The following is a 17,333-nucleotide window of genomic DNA, read 5'->3' as shown; positions in this document are numbered from 1 at the left end:
TCCATCTTCTTTTGATGCTTTCTGCATCATTCAATAATTTGCCCAGAGAATACTTTTATAATGAAAATCCAGGCTTAAATTTTTTCTTCAGTTCCCCCAGCTTGAGAAATGCTGAGTGTGTTTTTACTTTTTGGTTTTCTGACTCCAAATCTTTGCACATTTGTTGTAATATTTGACCTTGTCTTCTCGAGCTGACCTTTGAAATTTTCTGTTCAACTCTTGTACCTCCCCATTTCTTCCATTTGCTTTAGCCTCTCTATGCTGGAGAACAAGTTTCAGTGTCTCTTATGACATCCATTTTGATCTTTTCCTTCTTTCTTGCCTTCTTAATGACTTTTTGCTTTCTTCATGCATGTTGTTCTTGATGTCATCCCACAACTCTTCTGATCTTATGTCTTTAGTGTTTAATGTGTCAAGTCTGTTTTTCATATGATCTCTAAATTGTTGTTGTTAAGTTCTGTCAAGTCTATTCCAACCCATAGCGATCCTGTATAGGGTTTCCAAGGAGCAGCTGGTGAGCTTGAACCACTGATTTTGCACTTCAAATGGCTTTGGAGTCTGGCACATTTATCCACAGCACCACACCAGGATATATTCAAGATCATATTTTGGCCCTTATGGACTTTTCATTTTTTTCAGCTTCAGTTTGAATTAGCATATGAACAACGGATTGTTTTTTCCACAATCTGCCCCGGCCTTGATTTGACTGATGATATAGAGATTTTACACTGTCTCTTTTGGCAGATATACTCAATTTAATTTCTGTGTATTCCATCTGGTGAGAACCATGTGTATAATTGTCTCTTATGCTGTCTAAAGAAGGTATTTGAAATGAACAAATAATTGATTTTTCAGAATTCTGTCATGTGATCTTCAGTATCATTTCTATCATCAAGGCCATATTTTCCAATTACTGATCCTTCCTCTTTGCTCCCAACCTTTGCATTCCAATCACCAGTAATCATCAATAAATCTTGATTGTATGTTGATCGATTACAGATTGAAGAATTTGATAGAATTCTTCTATTTCATCCTCACTGGCTTTAGTGGTTGGTGCATAAATTTGAATAATAGTGGTATTAACTGGGCTTCACTGTAGGCTCATGCATATTACCCAATCATAGACAGTGTTGTACCTCATGACTGATCTGAATATGTTCTTTTTGACAATGAATGCAACACCATTCCTCTTCCATTTGCCATTTCCTGCATAGTAAACCATGTGGTCATCAGATTCAAAATGGCCAATACCAGTTCATTTCAGCTCACTAATGCCTAAGATGTCAATGTTTATGTGTTCCATTTCATTTTTGACAATTTCTAATTTTCGTAGCTTCATACTTCGTACATTCCATGTTCCGATTTTCAATGGATGTGTACAGCTGTTTTTCTTCATTTTGATTTGTGCCCCATCAGCAAATGAAGGTCCCCTGGACTTTTCTCCCATAGGCTTTACTCCATTAGCATCATCAGGGTCAACGCTACTTTGAGGAGGCAGCTCTTCCCCAGTCACATTTTGAGTGCTTTCCAACCTGAGGGTCTCATTTTCTGGAACTATATCTGACAGTGTTTCTCTAATATTCATAAGGTTTTTCAGTGACTAAATATTTGGAAGTAGTTCGTCACTCTTTCTTTCTAGTTTGTCTTCATCTGGAAGCTCATTTGAAATCTGTCCACCATAACCCTGCTGGTATTTAAAATACCTGTGGCATAACTTCCAGAGTTACAGCAACTCACAAGCCACCACAGTATGACAGACTGTTGTTGTTGTTGTTGTCAGGTGCCATCGAGTGAGAACCGACTCATAGTGACCCCATGCACAGCAGAACGAAACAATGTCCGATCCTGGGCCAACCTCACCACCGCTGCCACACTTGAGTCCATCAATGATGCCACCTGGCCAATCCATCTCGTTAGAGGTCTTCCTCTTTTTCTCTGACCCTCCACCTTACCTAGCATGACATCCTTCTCCAACGATTGTTTCCTCCGGACTAGTGGTGGATATATGTATTTTGTTGTTTATTGCCAAAGATTTGTTTCCAACTCACAGCTTTCCTGTAGAGGTTTCCAAGAGGTGGCTGGTGAATTTAAACAGTTGAACTTGTGCTTGAAACCAACCTTGCAGTCCAGTGAGCTAATAAACATCATATATATATAGTCTTCTATTCCTTTTTATCCTGGTGTGACATTGTAGGATAAGCACAGAACTACAAGGTGCAAGGCTGGTTTGAACTGCAAGATCAGCAGTTCAAACTCACCAGCCTCTTTTTGGAAACCCCATATGGGGCCACTGAGTCAAAACTGATATGATGGTACTTTACAATGGCATTTTTTTCTTTAAACAATGGTCTCAACATGAAGCTTCAACTTAATTGACACCATAATACTACTTGTAAGTGTTTATCTCACCATCAAATGTATACTTTGCTATTTCTGAGATCTACATCTCAGTATCATCTCTCCAGTGTGGAGTCCTGGTGTGGTGCTGTGGGTTAATGTGCCAGACTGCAAAGTAGGTTTGAACTGCAGGGTCAGTAATACAAGATGAGGAGGTAAAAGAGCTGAACAGAAAATTTCAAAGGTCAGCTTAAGAAGACAAAGTCAAATATTACAACAAAATGTGCAAAGATCTGGAGTCAGAAAATCAAAAAGGAAGAACATGATCAGTATTCCTCAAGCTAGGGGAACTGAAGAAAATTTCAAGCCTCATCTTTCATTATTGAAGGATTCTATGGGCAAATTATTGAATGATGCAGAAAGCATCAAAAGAAGATGGAAGGAATATGCCGTCACTGAAACAAAAGAAAATGGTTGATGTTCAACCGCTTCAAGAGGTAGCATATGATCAAGAGCCAATGCTACTGAAGGAAGAAGTCCAAAGTGAATTGAAGGAATTGGCAAAGAACAAGTCACCAGGAATTGATGAAATAAAAATTGAAATCTTTCAAGAAAGTAAGGTAGTACTGGAGGCACTCACTCATCTCTGCCAAGAAATTTGGAAGACAACTATTTGGCCAACTGATTGGAAGAGATCCATATCTGTGTCCATTCCAAAGAGAGGTGACCCAATGGAATGTGGAAATCATCAGACAATATCTTTGATTTGCCATGCGAGTAAAGTTTTACTAAAGGTAAGACAGAAACAGCTGCAAGCATACATTGAAAGAGAACCTCCAGAGGTTCAAGCCAGATTTAGAAGAGCACGTGGAACGAGGGTATTATTGCTAACATCAGATGTATCTTGGCTGAAATCAGAGAATACCAGAAAGATGTTACCTGTGCTTTATTGACTACGCAAAGGCTTTTGATTGTGTGGATCATGACAAGCTATTGACAACATTGCAAAGTATAAGTATTCTGGAACACTTAACTGTACTCATAAGGAACCTGTACATGGATCAAGAGGCAGTTGTTTGAACAGAACATGGGAACACTGAATGGTTTAAAATTAAGAAAGGTGTATGACAGGGTTGTATTCATTCACCATACTTATTCAACCTATAGGCTAAGCAAATAATCTGAGAAGCTGGATTATATGAAGAAAAATGTGCCATCAGGATTGGAGGAAGACTCATTCACAACCTGTGATATGCAGATAATACAACCTTGCTTGCTAAAAGTGAAGAGGACTTAAAATATTTACTGATGAAGATCAAAGAGCACAGCCTTTGGTATGGATTACATCTCCGTGTAAAGAAAATAAAAATCCTCACCACTGGACCAATAAACAACACTCTTATAAATGGAGAAAAGATTGAAGTTGTCAAGGACTTCATTCTTCTTGGATCAACTATCAACAGTCATAGAAACAGCAGTCAAGAGATCAGATGACGTATTGCATTAGGCAAATCTGCTGAACAGGAACTTTTTAAAGTGTTGAAAAGCAATGATGTCAGCTTGAGGTCTAAGGTGCTCCTGACCCAAGCCATGGTATTTTCAGTAACCTCATATGCATGTGAAAGCTGGGAAGTGAATAAGGAAGACCATAGAAGAACTGATGCTTTAAAGTTATGGTGTTGGAGAACAATATTGAAAGTGCCATGGGCTTCCAGAAGAACCAACAGATCTGTGTTGGAAGAAGTGCAGCCAGAGTGCTGCACTGGCTCCTTGGAGGCCAGGATGGCCAAACTTCATCTCTCATACTTCGGACATATTGTCAGCATGGACCAGTTGCTGGAGAAGGATATCATGTTTGGTAAGGTGGAGGGTCAGAGAAAAAAAGGAAGACCCCCAACGAGATGGACTGGCCAAGTGGCAGCATCGATGGACTCAAGCATGGCAACAGTAATGAGGGTGGCCCAGGATCGGACAGTGTTTCGTTCTGCTGTGCACAAGGTCGCTATTGATTGGTACCAACTCGATGGCACCTAACAACAACATATATATGTATATACACATACATACACACAGAGGTGTGAATAGAAAATTATCCAAACTCTGGTTATATTAAAACACCCATCTAATTACATAGTTGATGACAAAAATGAGCGTGCACGTGAAATGATTTGTCAAATAGACTCTTTAACAGTGGATTATGTGGCAAAACATTTGCAATTCAACCATGGTGTGGCATTGTGGGTTAATGCACTCTACTGCAAATTTGGTTTGAACTTCAAGGTTGGTCGTTCAAGCTCACCAACTACTCCTTGGAAACCCTATACAGTGTTGCTATGGATCAGAACCAACTTAACGACACTTAATAATAACAACAACAACATACTTATGAAATATTTCACAACTTGAGTTTTGAAAAGTTCATGTGAGGTGGGTACCAAAATAACTCACAGAAGAGCATAAACAGAGATATTTGGACAGCTGTACTGATAATTGAAGGATGGCACAAGTTTCGTTAAAAATTGTTACTGGTTGACAAGACATGATTCATCACTATTATCCTGAGAGTAAACGGCAGAGTATCAAATGAAAACGTCCTCAATCATCAACCTAGAAATGTCCAAAAGTCAACCATCAACTGGAAAATTGATGTTTACAGTTTTCTGGGATTCTCAAGGGCCAGTATTGGAATACTTTCAGGAAAAAGGTTCAACAATCAACAGTGCTCCTTACAGTGAGATGCTTACTGACTAACTGAAACTTCAATTTTGGATTAAATGCAGAGGACTTTGTGATCTTGCATAACAATGCACGTTCCCACACCTCTGTCCACACTGTTGATACTCTGCATAAACTTCATTTTGAAGTGTTAAAGCATCCTCTCTATAGTCCTAATCTTGCTCCATTAGACTTTCACTTGTTTGGTTCCCTGAAAATAGCCCTTCAAGGACAAAGATTCACCTCTAGTGAAGAAAGTGAAGACAGTGGTGCATTCATGGCTTGCTGCTCAGCCTAAAACATTTTTTAATAAGGAAATACGAAAGCTTACTGATACATGGGTAAAGTGTTTTGAAAAGCAAAGAGATTGTCAAAAAATTATGTATTTGTCTTTTCTAAAAGTTGATTAAAATAAATTCTACAGCCAGAACGCTGATAATTTTTTAGTCACCCTTGTGTGTGTGTGTGTGTGTGTGTGTGTGTGTTTTTGTTGTTAAGTGCTGTGGAGTAGTCAACTCTACTCATAGTGACCTTCTATAGGGTTTCCAAGGAGCAGGTAGGAGGTTTGGATTTCTGACCTTGTGACCTTGTGGTTTGCAGCCTGTAGCACCACACCAGGAGTAGATATAGATATAGATATAGATATAGATAGATAGATATAGATAGATAGATATTATAGGTTTCTAAATTATATACAAAAATGTCATTGGTGAAGCATCATATGGAGGAAGTTGTTATATCGCATTGGCTAGAGAAACACACAAAAACCTAAAGACTAATAATATATATTATCACTCTCTAGGCTTTTGTCTTTCTCTAGCTGTGGGTTAATACACTGTACTGCAAAGTTGGTTTGGTCCATAAAGTTGACAGTTCAAGCTCACCAGCCACTCCTTGGAAACTCTATACAGGGTCACTATAGGTCAGAACCAATTCAACGGTACTTAACAACAACAGTGACTATATATAGAGTTTAAAAATTTTTAAACTAAAAACAAAACTGTCAGTGAAGCATCACAGAAAAGTTATTTTATTGCATTGGCAAGAAAAATACACACAAAAACCTAGAACCTGATAAAGTTTTAGAAGCTGACACTGCTGAATATACATCTTGATAAAATAACTTATTGGATTAAGGATTTAGCTGCAAACATGAAGACAGAGCTAATTAATATCTTGTCTGCAGAATTGTTCTTGCCTCTCACAAATGGATGGATCTATAGAAGTGGCTGGACTCAGTTTTGATTATATTTATCTAATAGAAGCAGCACCAAGTATTCATAGATCATTTTGTGAACTTGTTATTTTTAGGTTACACAGAGTCAGTTATGATTCATAGGACCCTATGTGCAATACAATGAAACACTGCTCAGTCTTGCACCATCCTCATAATTGTTAGGACTGAAGGTATTGGGGCAGACATTGTGTTAATCCATTTTGTTGAGGGTTTTCTTTTTCACTGACTATTTAGTTTACCAAGCATGATGTCCTTTTCCAGGGACAAGGGCCTTCTGATAATATGTCCAATACATGAGATGAAGTCCTGCTATACTTGCTTCTAAAGAGCATTCTGGCTGTACTTCTTTCAACACAGATTTGTTTATTCTTCTGGAAATCCATGGTATTCACTATTTTTTGCTAACACCATAGTTCAAAGGCATGGGTTATTTAGATTTCTTTACTCATTGGTCACATGCATATGAGGTGATTGAAAACAGCTTTGTTCAGGCATACCTTCTACCTTAAAGTGGTATCTTTACTTTTTAATATTTAAAAGAGGTTATTTGCAGCAGATTTGCCTAATGCAATGCATTGTTTAGTTTCTTGACTGCTGCTTTCATGAGTATTGATTATGTGTCCAAGTAAAATGAAGTCTTTGACAATTTTAATCTTTTACACATTTATCATGATGTTGCTTATTAGTTCAAGTGTGAGAATTTCTGTTTTTTGGTGGTTTTGTGTTTTTTTTTATGTTGAGGGCCGTAGTCTTTGTTTTTCATCAGTAAGTGCTTCAATTTTCTTTACTTTCTGCAAGCAAGGTTTTTTCATTTGAATACTGCAAGTTGTTAAAGGAGTATTCCTCTGATCCTGATGTTGCATTCACCTTCACATAATCTAGCTTCTTACATTATTTACTTAACATACAGATTGAATAAGTATAGTGTTACTAACTATTGGCCCTTCAGTCCACAACTTTTTCATATTCTGTGTGATAAGATGGGAAGCACACATAAACTCCTTATGCATGTGGTGGTTGGTGGTTATGTGCTGTGGAGTCAGTTCCGACTCATAGCAACTCTGTACAGGGTTTCCGAGGCTGTAAATCTTTACGGGAGCAGAAAGCCTCATCTTTTTCCCATGGGATAGCTGGTAGTTTCGAATTGCTGACCCTGAGGTTAGCAGTCCAATTGCTAACCACTACGCTGTCAGAGCTCCTTATGACATATAATGGTTTCCTCCAGGAAAAGCACTTATGTGACTGAGTTGCAAGCAGGATGTGCTTTTTCCTGAAACACCATTTTTATTTGGAATAATAACTGACAAGGGAAACTATGCATTTTCAGACTTAGATATGTGACAGACATTTTTTCACAAATGAAAGAAAACAACTGACAACACTTACTGTCAATGATAAAATTCAAACTTTTAAGCAAAATTTGCATTTTGGCAATCTTGTGTATGCCCTCATAAGCTCTCCAGTACTTTTTTGATAAGAATGGTGGTGATATTAAAATTTTTGTACTTTAAAAAATATTGCCCAAGGAAATGTATTAGCATTTGGAAGGTCTGCAAAAACCAAGGAAACCAATATTTTCCTTAGGTTAATTGGCAAAATATCTAGTGGCAGTATATTATAAAATCATGCATGGGCAAATGATCCACTCAAAGTGAATGCATTTTAATATAACAGAATATGAAATTTTCAAATATAGTTTCAGATTCTACATTGGAAATAACTTTTAAAAAACTACTACTATCCAATTTTGGAGTCCTGGTGTGCCACTGTGGGTGGCACTGGACTGCTAGCTGCAAGGCTGACAATTCAAACTCATCGGCTGCTTCTCAAAATTTCTCTATAGGGTTGCTATGCGTTGGAACTGACTTGATGGTTCCAACAACAACTATCTAATTTGGGTTTTATATCAAAGAAAAATATCTATAATTACCTGAAGAGAATATCTATACTGATCTAAAATACTTCTCCATTGTCCCATTACATATCTGTGTGATGACAGACTTTCTTTACAAATTTCAAGCAAAACAATATATTGCAATAGACTGCAGAAGTAGATATGAGAGTCTAGCTACCACCTATTGAGGCAGACATTTAAAAGATTTGTAGAAATGTAAAAAGACGATACTCTTTTCAGTAAATCTTTTTTTTTTTAGTAAGTTTTTATTGTGAGGTTTACATGGAATATCAGTTTTACATTCATCCTATTGTATTTCATTTTATTGCAGTGATTACAATCCCCTCCATGCTTCATCAAATAAGCAAAGGGCACACCCCACAGGCCCACTCTCCCTCCCTGAGTTCAGTGTCTCCAGCTGCTCCATCTGTCCACCTCATCTTCTCTGTCTCCATCCCTGGTGTTTTCTGCCTCTCCACTCTTCTCACTTGATGGTCCCAAGGACCTTCACTCCTGGGCTGCAAAATCAATCAGTTCCCTCCTCTTGTCAAAAAACATCTACCTCTATATTTCCTACCCTCCCAGTCAGTCCTGATGGCAATTATTCACCATTGTACCACAAGAGTCCCATGCCAATCTCCTTTCACCAATCTGGTCCCAACAGATTGGAAATCATTCAGTAGAAATTCTACATTCCCCCGCCCCATCTAGAACTAGGATCCCTCTTGAAAGCTTGTAAGCCAGTCACTTCTTGTCTTTATAGGCCCCCTATTTTGGGTAGCCAATGTCTAAGTTGCCCATCCTTGTCAACCCTGTGTAGCAAGAGGGTGGTAGTGATCCTCGCTGTAAAGATTTGTTCCTTTTTTGAGCTATTACATCCATAAGTATAGGTAAAGTTCATCAAATTGTAGCAGGTTACTCTTTTTTCCCCCCTTATTTCTTCTTCTAGTCGAGTTCTGATCATTCAGCCATCAAAGCCAGGTCAAGTGGGTACTATCTGCATGTATGGGTGTTCTTGTGTATCTCCCCCCACTTCATATCAGTTGAACGCTTCACTCTCCACTCTGGTCCTCTGTGGCCATGTCACTGCCTCTGTACCCAGGAGTCCCTGGATCTTGCCATACTGCTGGCCATCCAGGTCTTCACCCGGGTTCACAGGGGTCTATTGAATGTGGTCGGGCTTAGCTCGCAACTTCATTGTTGTTTTTGCCCCCCTCTGCCCCTTATCAGTGTTCAACGTGGTCACCAGTCAGATCACCTGCCTACACATGTATTCCCCTTGAGTCTCAGTCTTAGAAAGGAGTTTGCTCTGAGGGGTCTCAACCACTTGTCTTGATGGCTCCTGGGTGAACAGTTTATTTGTTCTTGTAGTAATCAATCAGACTGCCATTATTGTTTAGGATTTTTCCTGCACGTCTTTCTTTCACCAAGTATCTTCTGTTCTTCTGGCTGCTCCAGGCTGGTCTACTTGTCCTTTCTAGTGGAAATTTCCTACCTCAAATGATTCTGGATGGGGTTCTGGATTCTACCTATGGTTTTATGCAGTATAAAGGCTCCACAGGAAGCTTCTTTCACTGGTTAACTTCTAGCCCCCTTTAAGGTACTCCAATCAGTTGTAGGCTGAAGACGGATTTACAAGCTTTCTGTAGAGATGTTTCTGGTCATTCCTTGCTCTTCCCCTCAATTGTCTATTTTACAATGGTTGGCAAGAGAAAACAAGATTCAAAAGACAGCCAAGCATCTTAACATTATTCCCCTCTTTTACCCCTTCCAACCATGCCTCAATCCCTGTATCCTGGAACCCTGTTGTTCCAAGGTAGTGCATACATCATCATTTACCTCTGTCCCACTTAGCCCATGCAAACCTGCCCAACAGTTCTCCCATCAGCCTTGTTCTTCCATTACCCTCCCCCTTCTTGTGTATTGTTCCCCACCCCCACGCCACCCCCAGCACCCAAGCTATCCTGTATCTATTCCCTACCCTGTGCTCTATCTTCCCCTCCCTCTAGCCCCTCCACTCATCCCATACATCCTGGTGATCAGCAAATATATATATGTAAATTCCACCCCCCCTTTTAGGTGGGTTCTTTTTCTTAGTCTTTTACAATAATGGTCTTATGCTGATTTTCTCCTTTTGTGACTGACGAATTTCACTCAGCATAATGTCCTCAAGGTTCATCCATGTTATGTGGTGGCGTGCAGCTTCCTTGTTGTTCTTCAAGGTAGCATAGTATTCCATTGTGTTTATGTACCACAGTTTGTTTATCCATTCTTCAATTGATGGGCACTTAGGCTGTCTCCATCTTTTTGCTATTGTAAACAGTGCTTCTATGAACATTGGTGTGCATATATCTACTCGCGTTATGGCTTGTATTTCTTGTGCGAAAATAACAAGTAGAGGGATTACTGGATCATAAGGTATTTCTATTTCCAACCTTCTGAGGAAGCCCCATATTGCTTTCCAGAGTGATTGGACCATTCTGCAACCCCACCACAATGTAGGAAGGTCCCAGACTCTCCGCATCTTTACCAGCATTTATTGTCCTCTACTGTTTTGATCTTTGCTGTTATTTCTAATGTGAGATGATATCTCATTGTTGTTTTTATTTGCATCTCTCTGATGATAATGGTTGTCTTCTATTTTTGTCTCTAAAGGTCAGTTAAGTATCTGTGTGCACAGCGTAATTCTCAAGATAGTTGCATCCTTTTATGTTGGGGTTTTACAGATTTTTCATGTAGTTTGTTTGTCAGGCCTGACAGGCCTGCTTTTTTCTTGCTGGATATGCTGGAGTGAGGGTCCCACACAAGTTAATTTTAGGGCTGAGACCCAGTGACTGATGTCATAAGAAAGCATCCGCCCAAGAATTTGCCCTTAGGTCCGATAGGGCTCTCTCTGTGCTATGGGAACACTGTGGGCTCAACACTGGACAATATTTTGGGGGGTGTGCACCCACCTGCTTAAGGTGTCCGGGTTGGGCAATAAAGGTGTGACAGGGAAAAGGAGGAATAAATGTGTAGAATCCCCCCACACCTCCTTTTGCAAATGTCACTGCACTACTTTTAGCGCTGGTTCCCTGGGCCAGTTTGGCTGTAGACCTGCCCTCTGAACTCTGCCCTGGTGGGGTGGCCGCAGAGGGAGTCCTGTGACTCGAGCGATTCCAAAATCACAATATTTTCCTTTATCCTGTTGTTTTTCCATTGGCGTGTGTGGGAAACTGACACCCCGCTCCTTATGCCAGATCCAGAGCTCTGGTGCTGTTCCTGGAAAGCAGCTTCTCTGGGTTTTCAGTCCCTCTGCCATGGAGCCTATCCTACCTGACTCTGCCTCAGCTGCCACCAGAACCAGAAGTGTTAATAACTCTTTTTTGATTTAAGAAAATACTGTTATTTCTCCCAATAATATGACATTTATGTTAATATGTAATGGATTTATTCTTGCCATTTTTAAATGAATTAAATACTTTTTTTGTATAATTTCTATCATAGTTTTGTTTCTTTTATGGTGATGTTATTGTTGTTGTTAAGTGTTGTTGAGTTGATTCTGACCCATAGCAACCCTGTATAGGGATTCCAAGGAGCAGCTGGTGAGCTTGAACCACAGACCTTGCAGTTCAAATGACTTTGCAGTCTGACGCATTAGACCACAGCACCACACCAGGACTAGATTTGTCTAATGTCTTCTAATATCTCCTAGAGTAAATAGTGGTGTTGGGTGTACAGGTGTTCAGTAATCTCTCTCACCATCTTCAGAGCTACTAATGGACATGGTAGCTACTAATGGACACAGAATAAAGCATGTTTCATAAGAGGAGAAGATAGCCTTCTGAAGAAAGCCCAAGCACTTGTTAGTGGGATAAAAGGGGAAGGAGCACAGAGCACTCGTCTAGAATAGCTATCAGAAGATGGTCATTCATCCTACAAAAAGGTGCTGTCCATTAGCCAAAAGACATCATTAGTCCATTAGCAGCAGGACATCATCCTATTTTTATTACCCTCTTTTAACCTTTCATTACTCCTTTTACTACCCTTTCCCCCTATGTACTCTCTCTACATGTTGTCTGACATGTAGACATGGCTGTCCTGTTAGTATATGTTGCTGTTGTTAAGCGCTATCAAGTTGGTTCCAACTCATAACAACTCTGTCTAGGGTTTCAGAGGAGTGGCTGGTGGGTTTGAAACCACCAAACTGGCAGTTCTAACTGACCTTTCTGTCCAGTTCATTGTCCTGCAGCACCACATCAGGAATTCAATATTATATATATTATGGGACCTCAAAAATTCATGGAGACCCCCTTCCAAGACTAAGACTCAATGGCAGTACACGAGCAGACATGCGCTCTGAATGGTGACCACATTGGTCACCGATAAAGGGAAGTGAGGGAAAAACAGCAATGAAGCTGCAAGCTAAACCCTAGAATGTTCAATAGACTCCTGTGACCCAGGTGGAGACCAGGTTGGCCAGCAATGTGGCAAAACCTGGGTCTCCTGGGCCCAGAGTCAGTGACATAGCCACAGAAGACTAGAGTGGAGAGTAAAGTGTCCAGCAGATAAGAAGAAAGGGCATATGCTCAAGAATACCCACTTGACCTTGCTTCAATGACTGGATGATCAGAGTTCAACTAGAAGAAGAAAGAAGAGAAAAAAAGAGTAATCTGATACAATTTGATGAACTTGACCTACACCTATAGATGCAGTAGCTCAAAAGAGGGAACAAATCTTTACAGCAAGGATCATTCCCATCCCCTAGATACACAGGGTAGACAGGGAAGGACAACTTGGACATTGGCTACCCAAAATGGGGGGCTACAAAGGCAACAAGTGACTGGCTTACAAGCTTTCAAGAGGGAACCTAGATCCAGAGTGCGTGGAAGAAGATAGAGTCTCCATTGAATAGTATCCAATCTGTCTGGGCGGGGCTGATGAAAGGAGATGGGGGTTGCACTCATGTGGCACAACAGTGAATAACTGGTTTTAGGACTGACTGTGAGGGCTGGAAATGCAAAGGTAAACATTTTGTAGCAAAAGTAGGGGAGTGGTTGACTTTACAGTACAGGAGCAGAGGTCCCTGGGACCATCAAGGGAGAAGAGTGGAGAGCGGGACCCTACCCAGAGAAACAGTGATGCCAGAGATGGAGGCAGAGACGATGACATGGAGAGATGAAACAGCTGGGGACTCTAGACCCAAAGAGGGAGAGGGGCTATGTGCTGATGACCAGGGGGCAGGCTTGCAGAGTATACCCTTTTGTTGATGATGCATGGAGGGGATTGTAACCATGGCAATGAAATAATATATGATAGGATAAATGTAAAGCTAATGTTCTCCCATGTAAACTAGCACACAATTCACAATAAAACATTTAACAAAAAAAATGCATGGAGAAATAGAATGAAAAGATAATGAAATTTTTACTGGAATTTTTTGAAGCCCCCTTGTATTGATCCAAGAAGAGAGGGGCTCCAGCAATTACTTCCCCATGGTGCTAAGTGGAGCACGGTTAGATTTTGACCTTTGCTGATGAGAATGGTTGCTGTTCTACTCATCCCTGTCCTATTTATTCTGTGAGTAATACACAATATACTGGGTTTCAAACAAGACAATAATTGTGAGGCTTGTGCAGGACCCGGCAGTATTTCATTCTGTTGTGCAAACGGTTGTTTTGACTCAACAGCACCTAACAACAATAATAAACATCTGTTGACCACATCATTAGATCAATGTTTTGTAAGTTCTCTGTTCTAAAGGACTTCACTAAGAATTTGTGAAAATAGTACATTGCATTGAGTTAGATTACATTTTCCTATATTTTAAAGTTCTTAAATTTATTTGCTTGGATTTGAACAAAAATACTCTAAAGTTTCTTTTAATTTATCAATATTAGTGATTGCTTTCCTCTTGTTATTCATTGCTTATAAAAAGTTTTGTATTAATGGTTGTAATTGTTGTTAGGTGCTGATGAGTCACTTCCAATGCATAGCAACTGTCACATAATCCAGCTTCTTAGATTATGTGCTCAGCATACAGACTGAATAAGTATGCTGAAAGAATAAGACGCTGGCACACACCTATCCTAATATTAAACTCTTCAGTGTTACCTTGTTCTGTTCAAACAACTGCCTTGTGATCTACGTACAGATTCCTCACGAGCACAATTAAGTGTTCCAGAATACTCATTCTTCACAATGTTGTCTATAGCATGTCAAGATCCACACAACTGAAAGCCTTTTGGTAGTCAATATAAAGCACAGGTAAACATCTTTCTGGTATTCTCTGCTTTCAGTTAAGATATATCTGACATCAGCAATTATATAGCCCTAATTTCATGTCTTCATTTTTTAATTAGTGCTATAAGGAGCTCTGGTAGTGTAGTGGTTACGAATCGGGCTGCGAACCTTAAGGCCAGCGGTTCGAAACTACCAGCCGCTCCGTGGGAGAAAGATGAGGCTTTCTACTCCCGTAAGGATTTACACCCTCGGAAACCCTGTACAGGGTCGCTATGGGTCGGAACCGACTCTAAGGCACTTAACAACAACAACATAGTAGTTTTAAATATTTATGCCTCAAACCACACAGAATTAGGAATGGGAAAACAGAATCTACAGATATATGAGAAGAAACAAATATATTAATAGGAGATCTTTATTCTCCTTAGCGGAGTGCCAATCTACATCCTTGGGCCAAATCTAGATGGCTGCATGTTTATATAAACTCCCTGAGCTAAGAATGGCTTCAGATTTTTAAATGGTTGAAAAACTATCAAAAAAAATAACATCATTATATTTTGACAGGCAAAAATTGTATGAAATTGAAATGTCAGTGTCCATAAGTCAACTTTTAATGGAAGGCAGCCGTACTCATTGAGTTTATATTGTTTATGGCTCCAACAGCAGAGTTTAGTAATTATAACAGAGACCATATGGCCCATAAAGCCTAAAATATTTACTATCTGGTTGTTAGGGATGAAATTGTATCTCCCAAAAATATGTGTTGTAATTCCTAGCGTCTATGACTGTGGTTATGACTTCATTTGAGAATGGGTAGTCATTGTAATGTTAATGAGGCAAGATTAGTGTAGAGTGTATCTTTTTTTTTTTTTTTTTTCATTTCTTATGAAATAGGTGAAAAGTTTACAGAGCAGATCATTTTTCCATTCAACAGTTCACATTTTGCTTCATCACACTGACTGCAACCACCATAATGAAACATTATTTAGCCTTCTTCTTCCCTTGTTTCCTGTTTCTGCTCTTTTTCTTTCTTAACACTTCTGCCCTTTTGATCTCAAATAGTTGATTATTCGAAGGTGTGCCTTCTTCCCTAGAGTTATTATTCACCTGATAGTCCAGTTTATTGTTTGGGGATGCTGGTGGAACTGTAGGCTAAGCACTAGACTGCTTACCACAAGGCCAACAGTTTAACCCCACCAGCAGCTCTGCAGGAGAAAGAAGGAGCTGTCTGCTCATGTGAAGATTTACAGCCTGGAAAACCCTTATTGTTGCTAAGCGCCATTGAGTTGGTTTCGACTCATAGAGACCCTGTATAGGGTTTCTGAGGAGCAGCTGGTGAACTTGAACCACCAACCTTGCAGTTCAAACTGACTTTTAGTTCCAGTGCACTAACCCACAGCACCACACCAGGGCTTCCTATACAGAGACACTAAGAGTTACAACATTGGCTGAGAACACCTGTGGAGGCAAGTTTAGTTCCAGGTCTGAAAGGTGACTTAGAGTCATAGTCTCAAGAGATCCACCAGTTTTTATCTGACTGGTTGTTGTTGTTGTTGTTATGTGACGTCAAATTGGTTCTGACTCACAGCGACCCTGTGTAGTGTTTCTGAGAAGCGGATGGTGAACTTGAACGGCTGACCTTGTGGATCAAAACGACCCTGCAGTCCAGTGCATTAACCCACAGTGCCACACCAGCTAAGCCTGGTCTTTTTCATGATTTTGAGTTTTGCTGTACATTTTTTCCCCTACTTTATCCAGGACCTTCTAAGTCCCTGGCCATTTACTGAAAATGTTTACCCAGCTCTGATCTTGTTCATAAAAGATCTAGTAGATAAAACTGCTTGCTATGGTTGCTCCCATTAAGTTGACTTGGGTTTATAGCAACATCAAGTATAACAGTATGAAATGTTACTCAGAGCGTTTCAGTCATCATGGTTGCTATGTGGGAGCCCACTGTTTTGGTCATCTCATTATATTGTGCACTAAATTCTCATCGTTTGTCTCTGGGTTCTCTGTTCTCTTATATGGTTATGTCTGCCTTGTTTGTGCCATTTACTTTAAATGAATGACATTTTATAATACTTTTTATTGTGTGCTGACAGTCCTCCTACACATAAAGCTTGCTTCACTGAATTGGTGCTTTCATAACCAATTGACACTTTGAACTGATGCAGTACACACACACACATGCACAACACCATCTCTACTACCACTGTCACTGCTAGATGACAATCTCCATTTGTATGAAAGTGGTTGAACCGTTGGAAATTTGAGGATCTAATATGTCCCTCTAGTTCCTCACTACTATTGAGACAAGTGTCTCTAAGAACTTGGAAGGTGAAGATAATAGTGACAGCCCAGTTTTTAGTTAGTATTGACCTTGCTCTCTGAACTAGTCCAAGAAACTGGACCAGCAGAATCCTTCAGTTCTCTGATTGTTCCATGGCCCACTGCTAAGGAGTCAATTCTGAATCGAGCAGGGTAGACCTGCTCTCCACACGGTTTCTGAAACCGTAAATCTTTACGTGCACAGACATCTTTCTTCTGCAGAAGGTCTACTGGGAAATAATGAGGATACAGTAAACACAGTCTTGCAGTTAGTAGTCCAATTTTTAATCCACTGGGCCATCAAGGCTCCTAGTACTGTTCAATGTTGTTGTTGATGGCTGTGTGCCATGGAGTCGGTTCTGACTCATAGCGACCCTGTACAGGGTTTCCGAGGCTATAAATCTTTACGGGAGCAGAACGCCTCATCTTTCTCCTGCAGAACGGTTGCTAGTTTCGATCTGCTGACCTTGAGGTTTGCAGCCCAATTGGTAACCACTACGCTGTTAGAGTGCCCTGAAGTCAGTTCTGACTCATAGCGAACCTGTATAGGGTTTCTGAGGCTTTAAAAATCTTTGTGGGAACAGAAAGCCTCATCTTTCT

The 17,333-nt window shown here is 40.0% G+C and overlaps 1 protein-coding gene across 1 annotated transcript in view; it reads right to left on the bottom strand.

Moving 5' to 3' along the window:
- Positions 1-16,769: 16,769 nt before the first annotated feature.
- The window catches only part of LOC102815127 (chromosome unknown open reading frame, human C12orf63), a 193,956-nt gene continuing 193,392 nt past the window's right edge, over positions 16,770-17,333 (bottom strand). The window contains exon 27 of the mRNA XM_006871817.1: positions 16,770-16,963. Within this exon, the coding sequence (XP_006871879.1) occupies positions 16,770-16,963 (194 nt within the window). The remainder of the gene's footprint in view (positions 16,964-17,333) is intronic.

Source organism: Chrysochloris asiatica, unplaced genomic scaffold (genome assembly GCF_000296735.1).
Source record: "Chrysochloris asiatica unplaced genomic scaffold, ChrAsi1.0 scaffold00174, whole genome shotgun sequence".
NCBI classification, from domain to species: domain Eukaryota; kingdom Metazoa; phylum Chordata; class Mammalia; order Afrosoricida; family Chrysochloridae; genus Chrysochloris; species Chrysochloris asiatica.
This window is presented reverse-complemented; position numbering and strand designations above follow the sequence as displayed.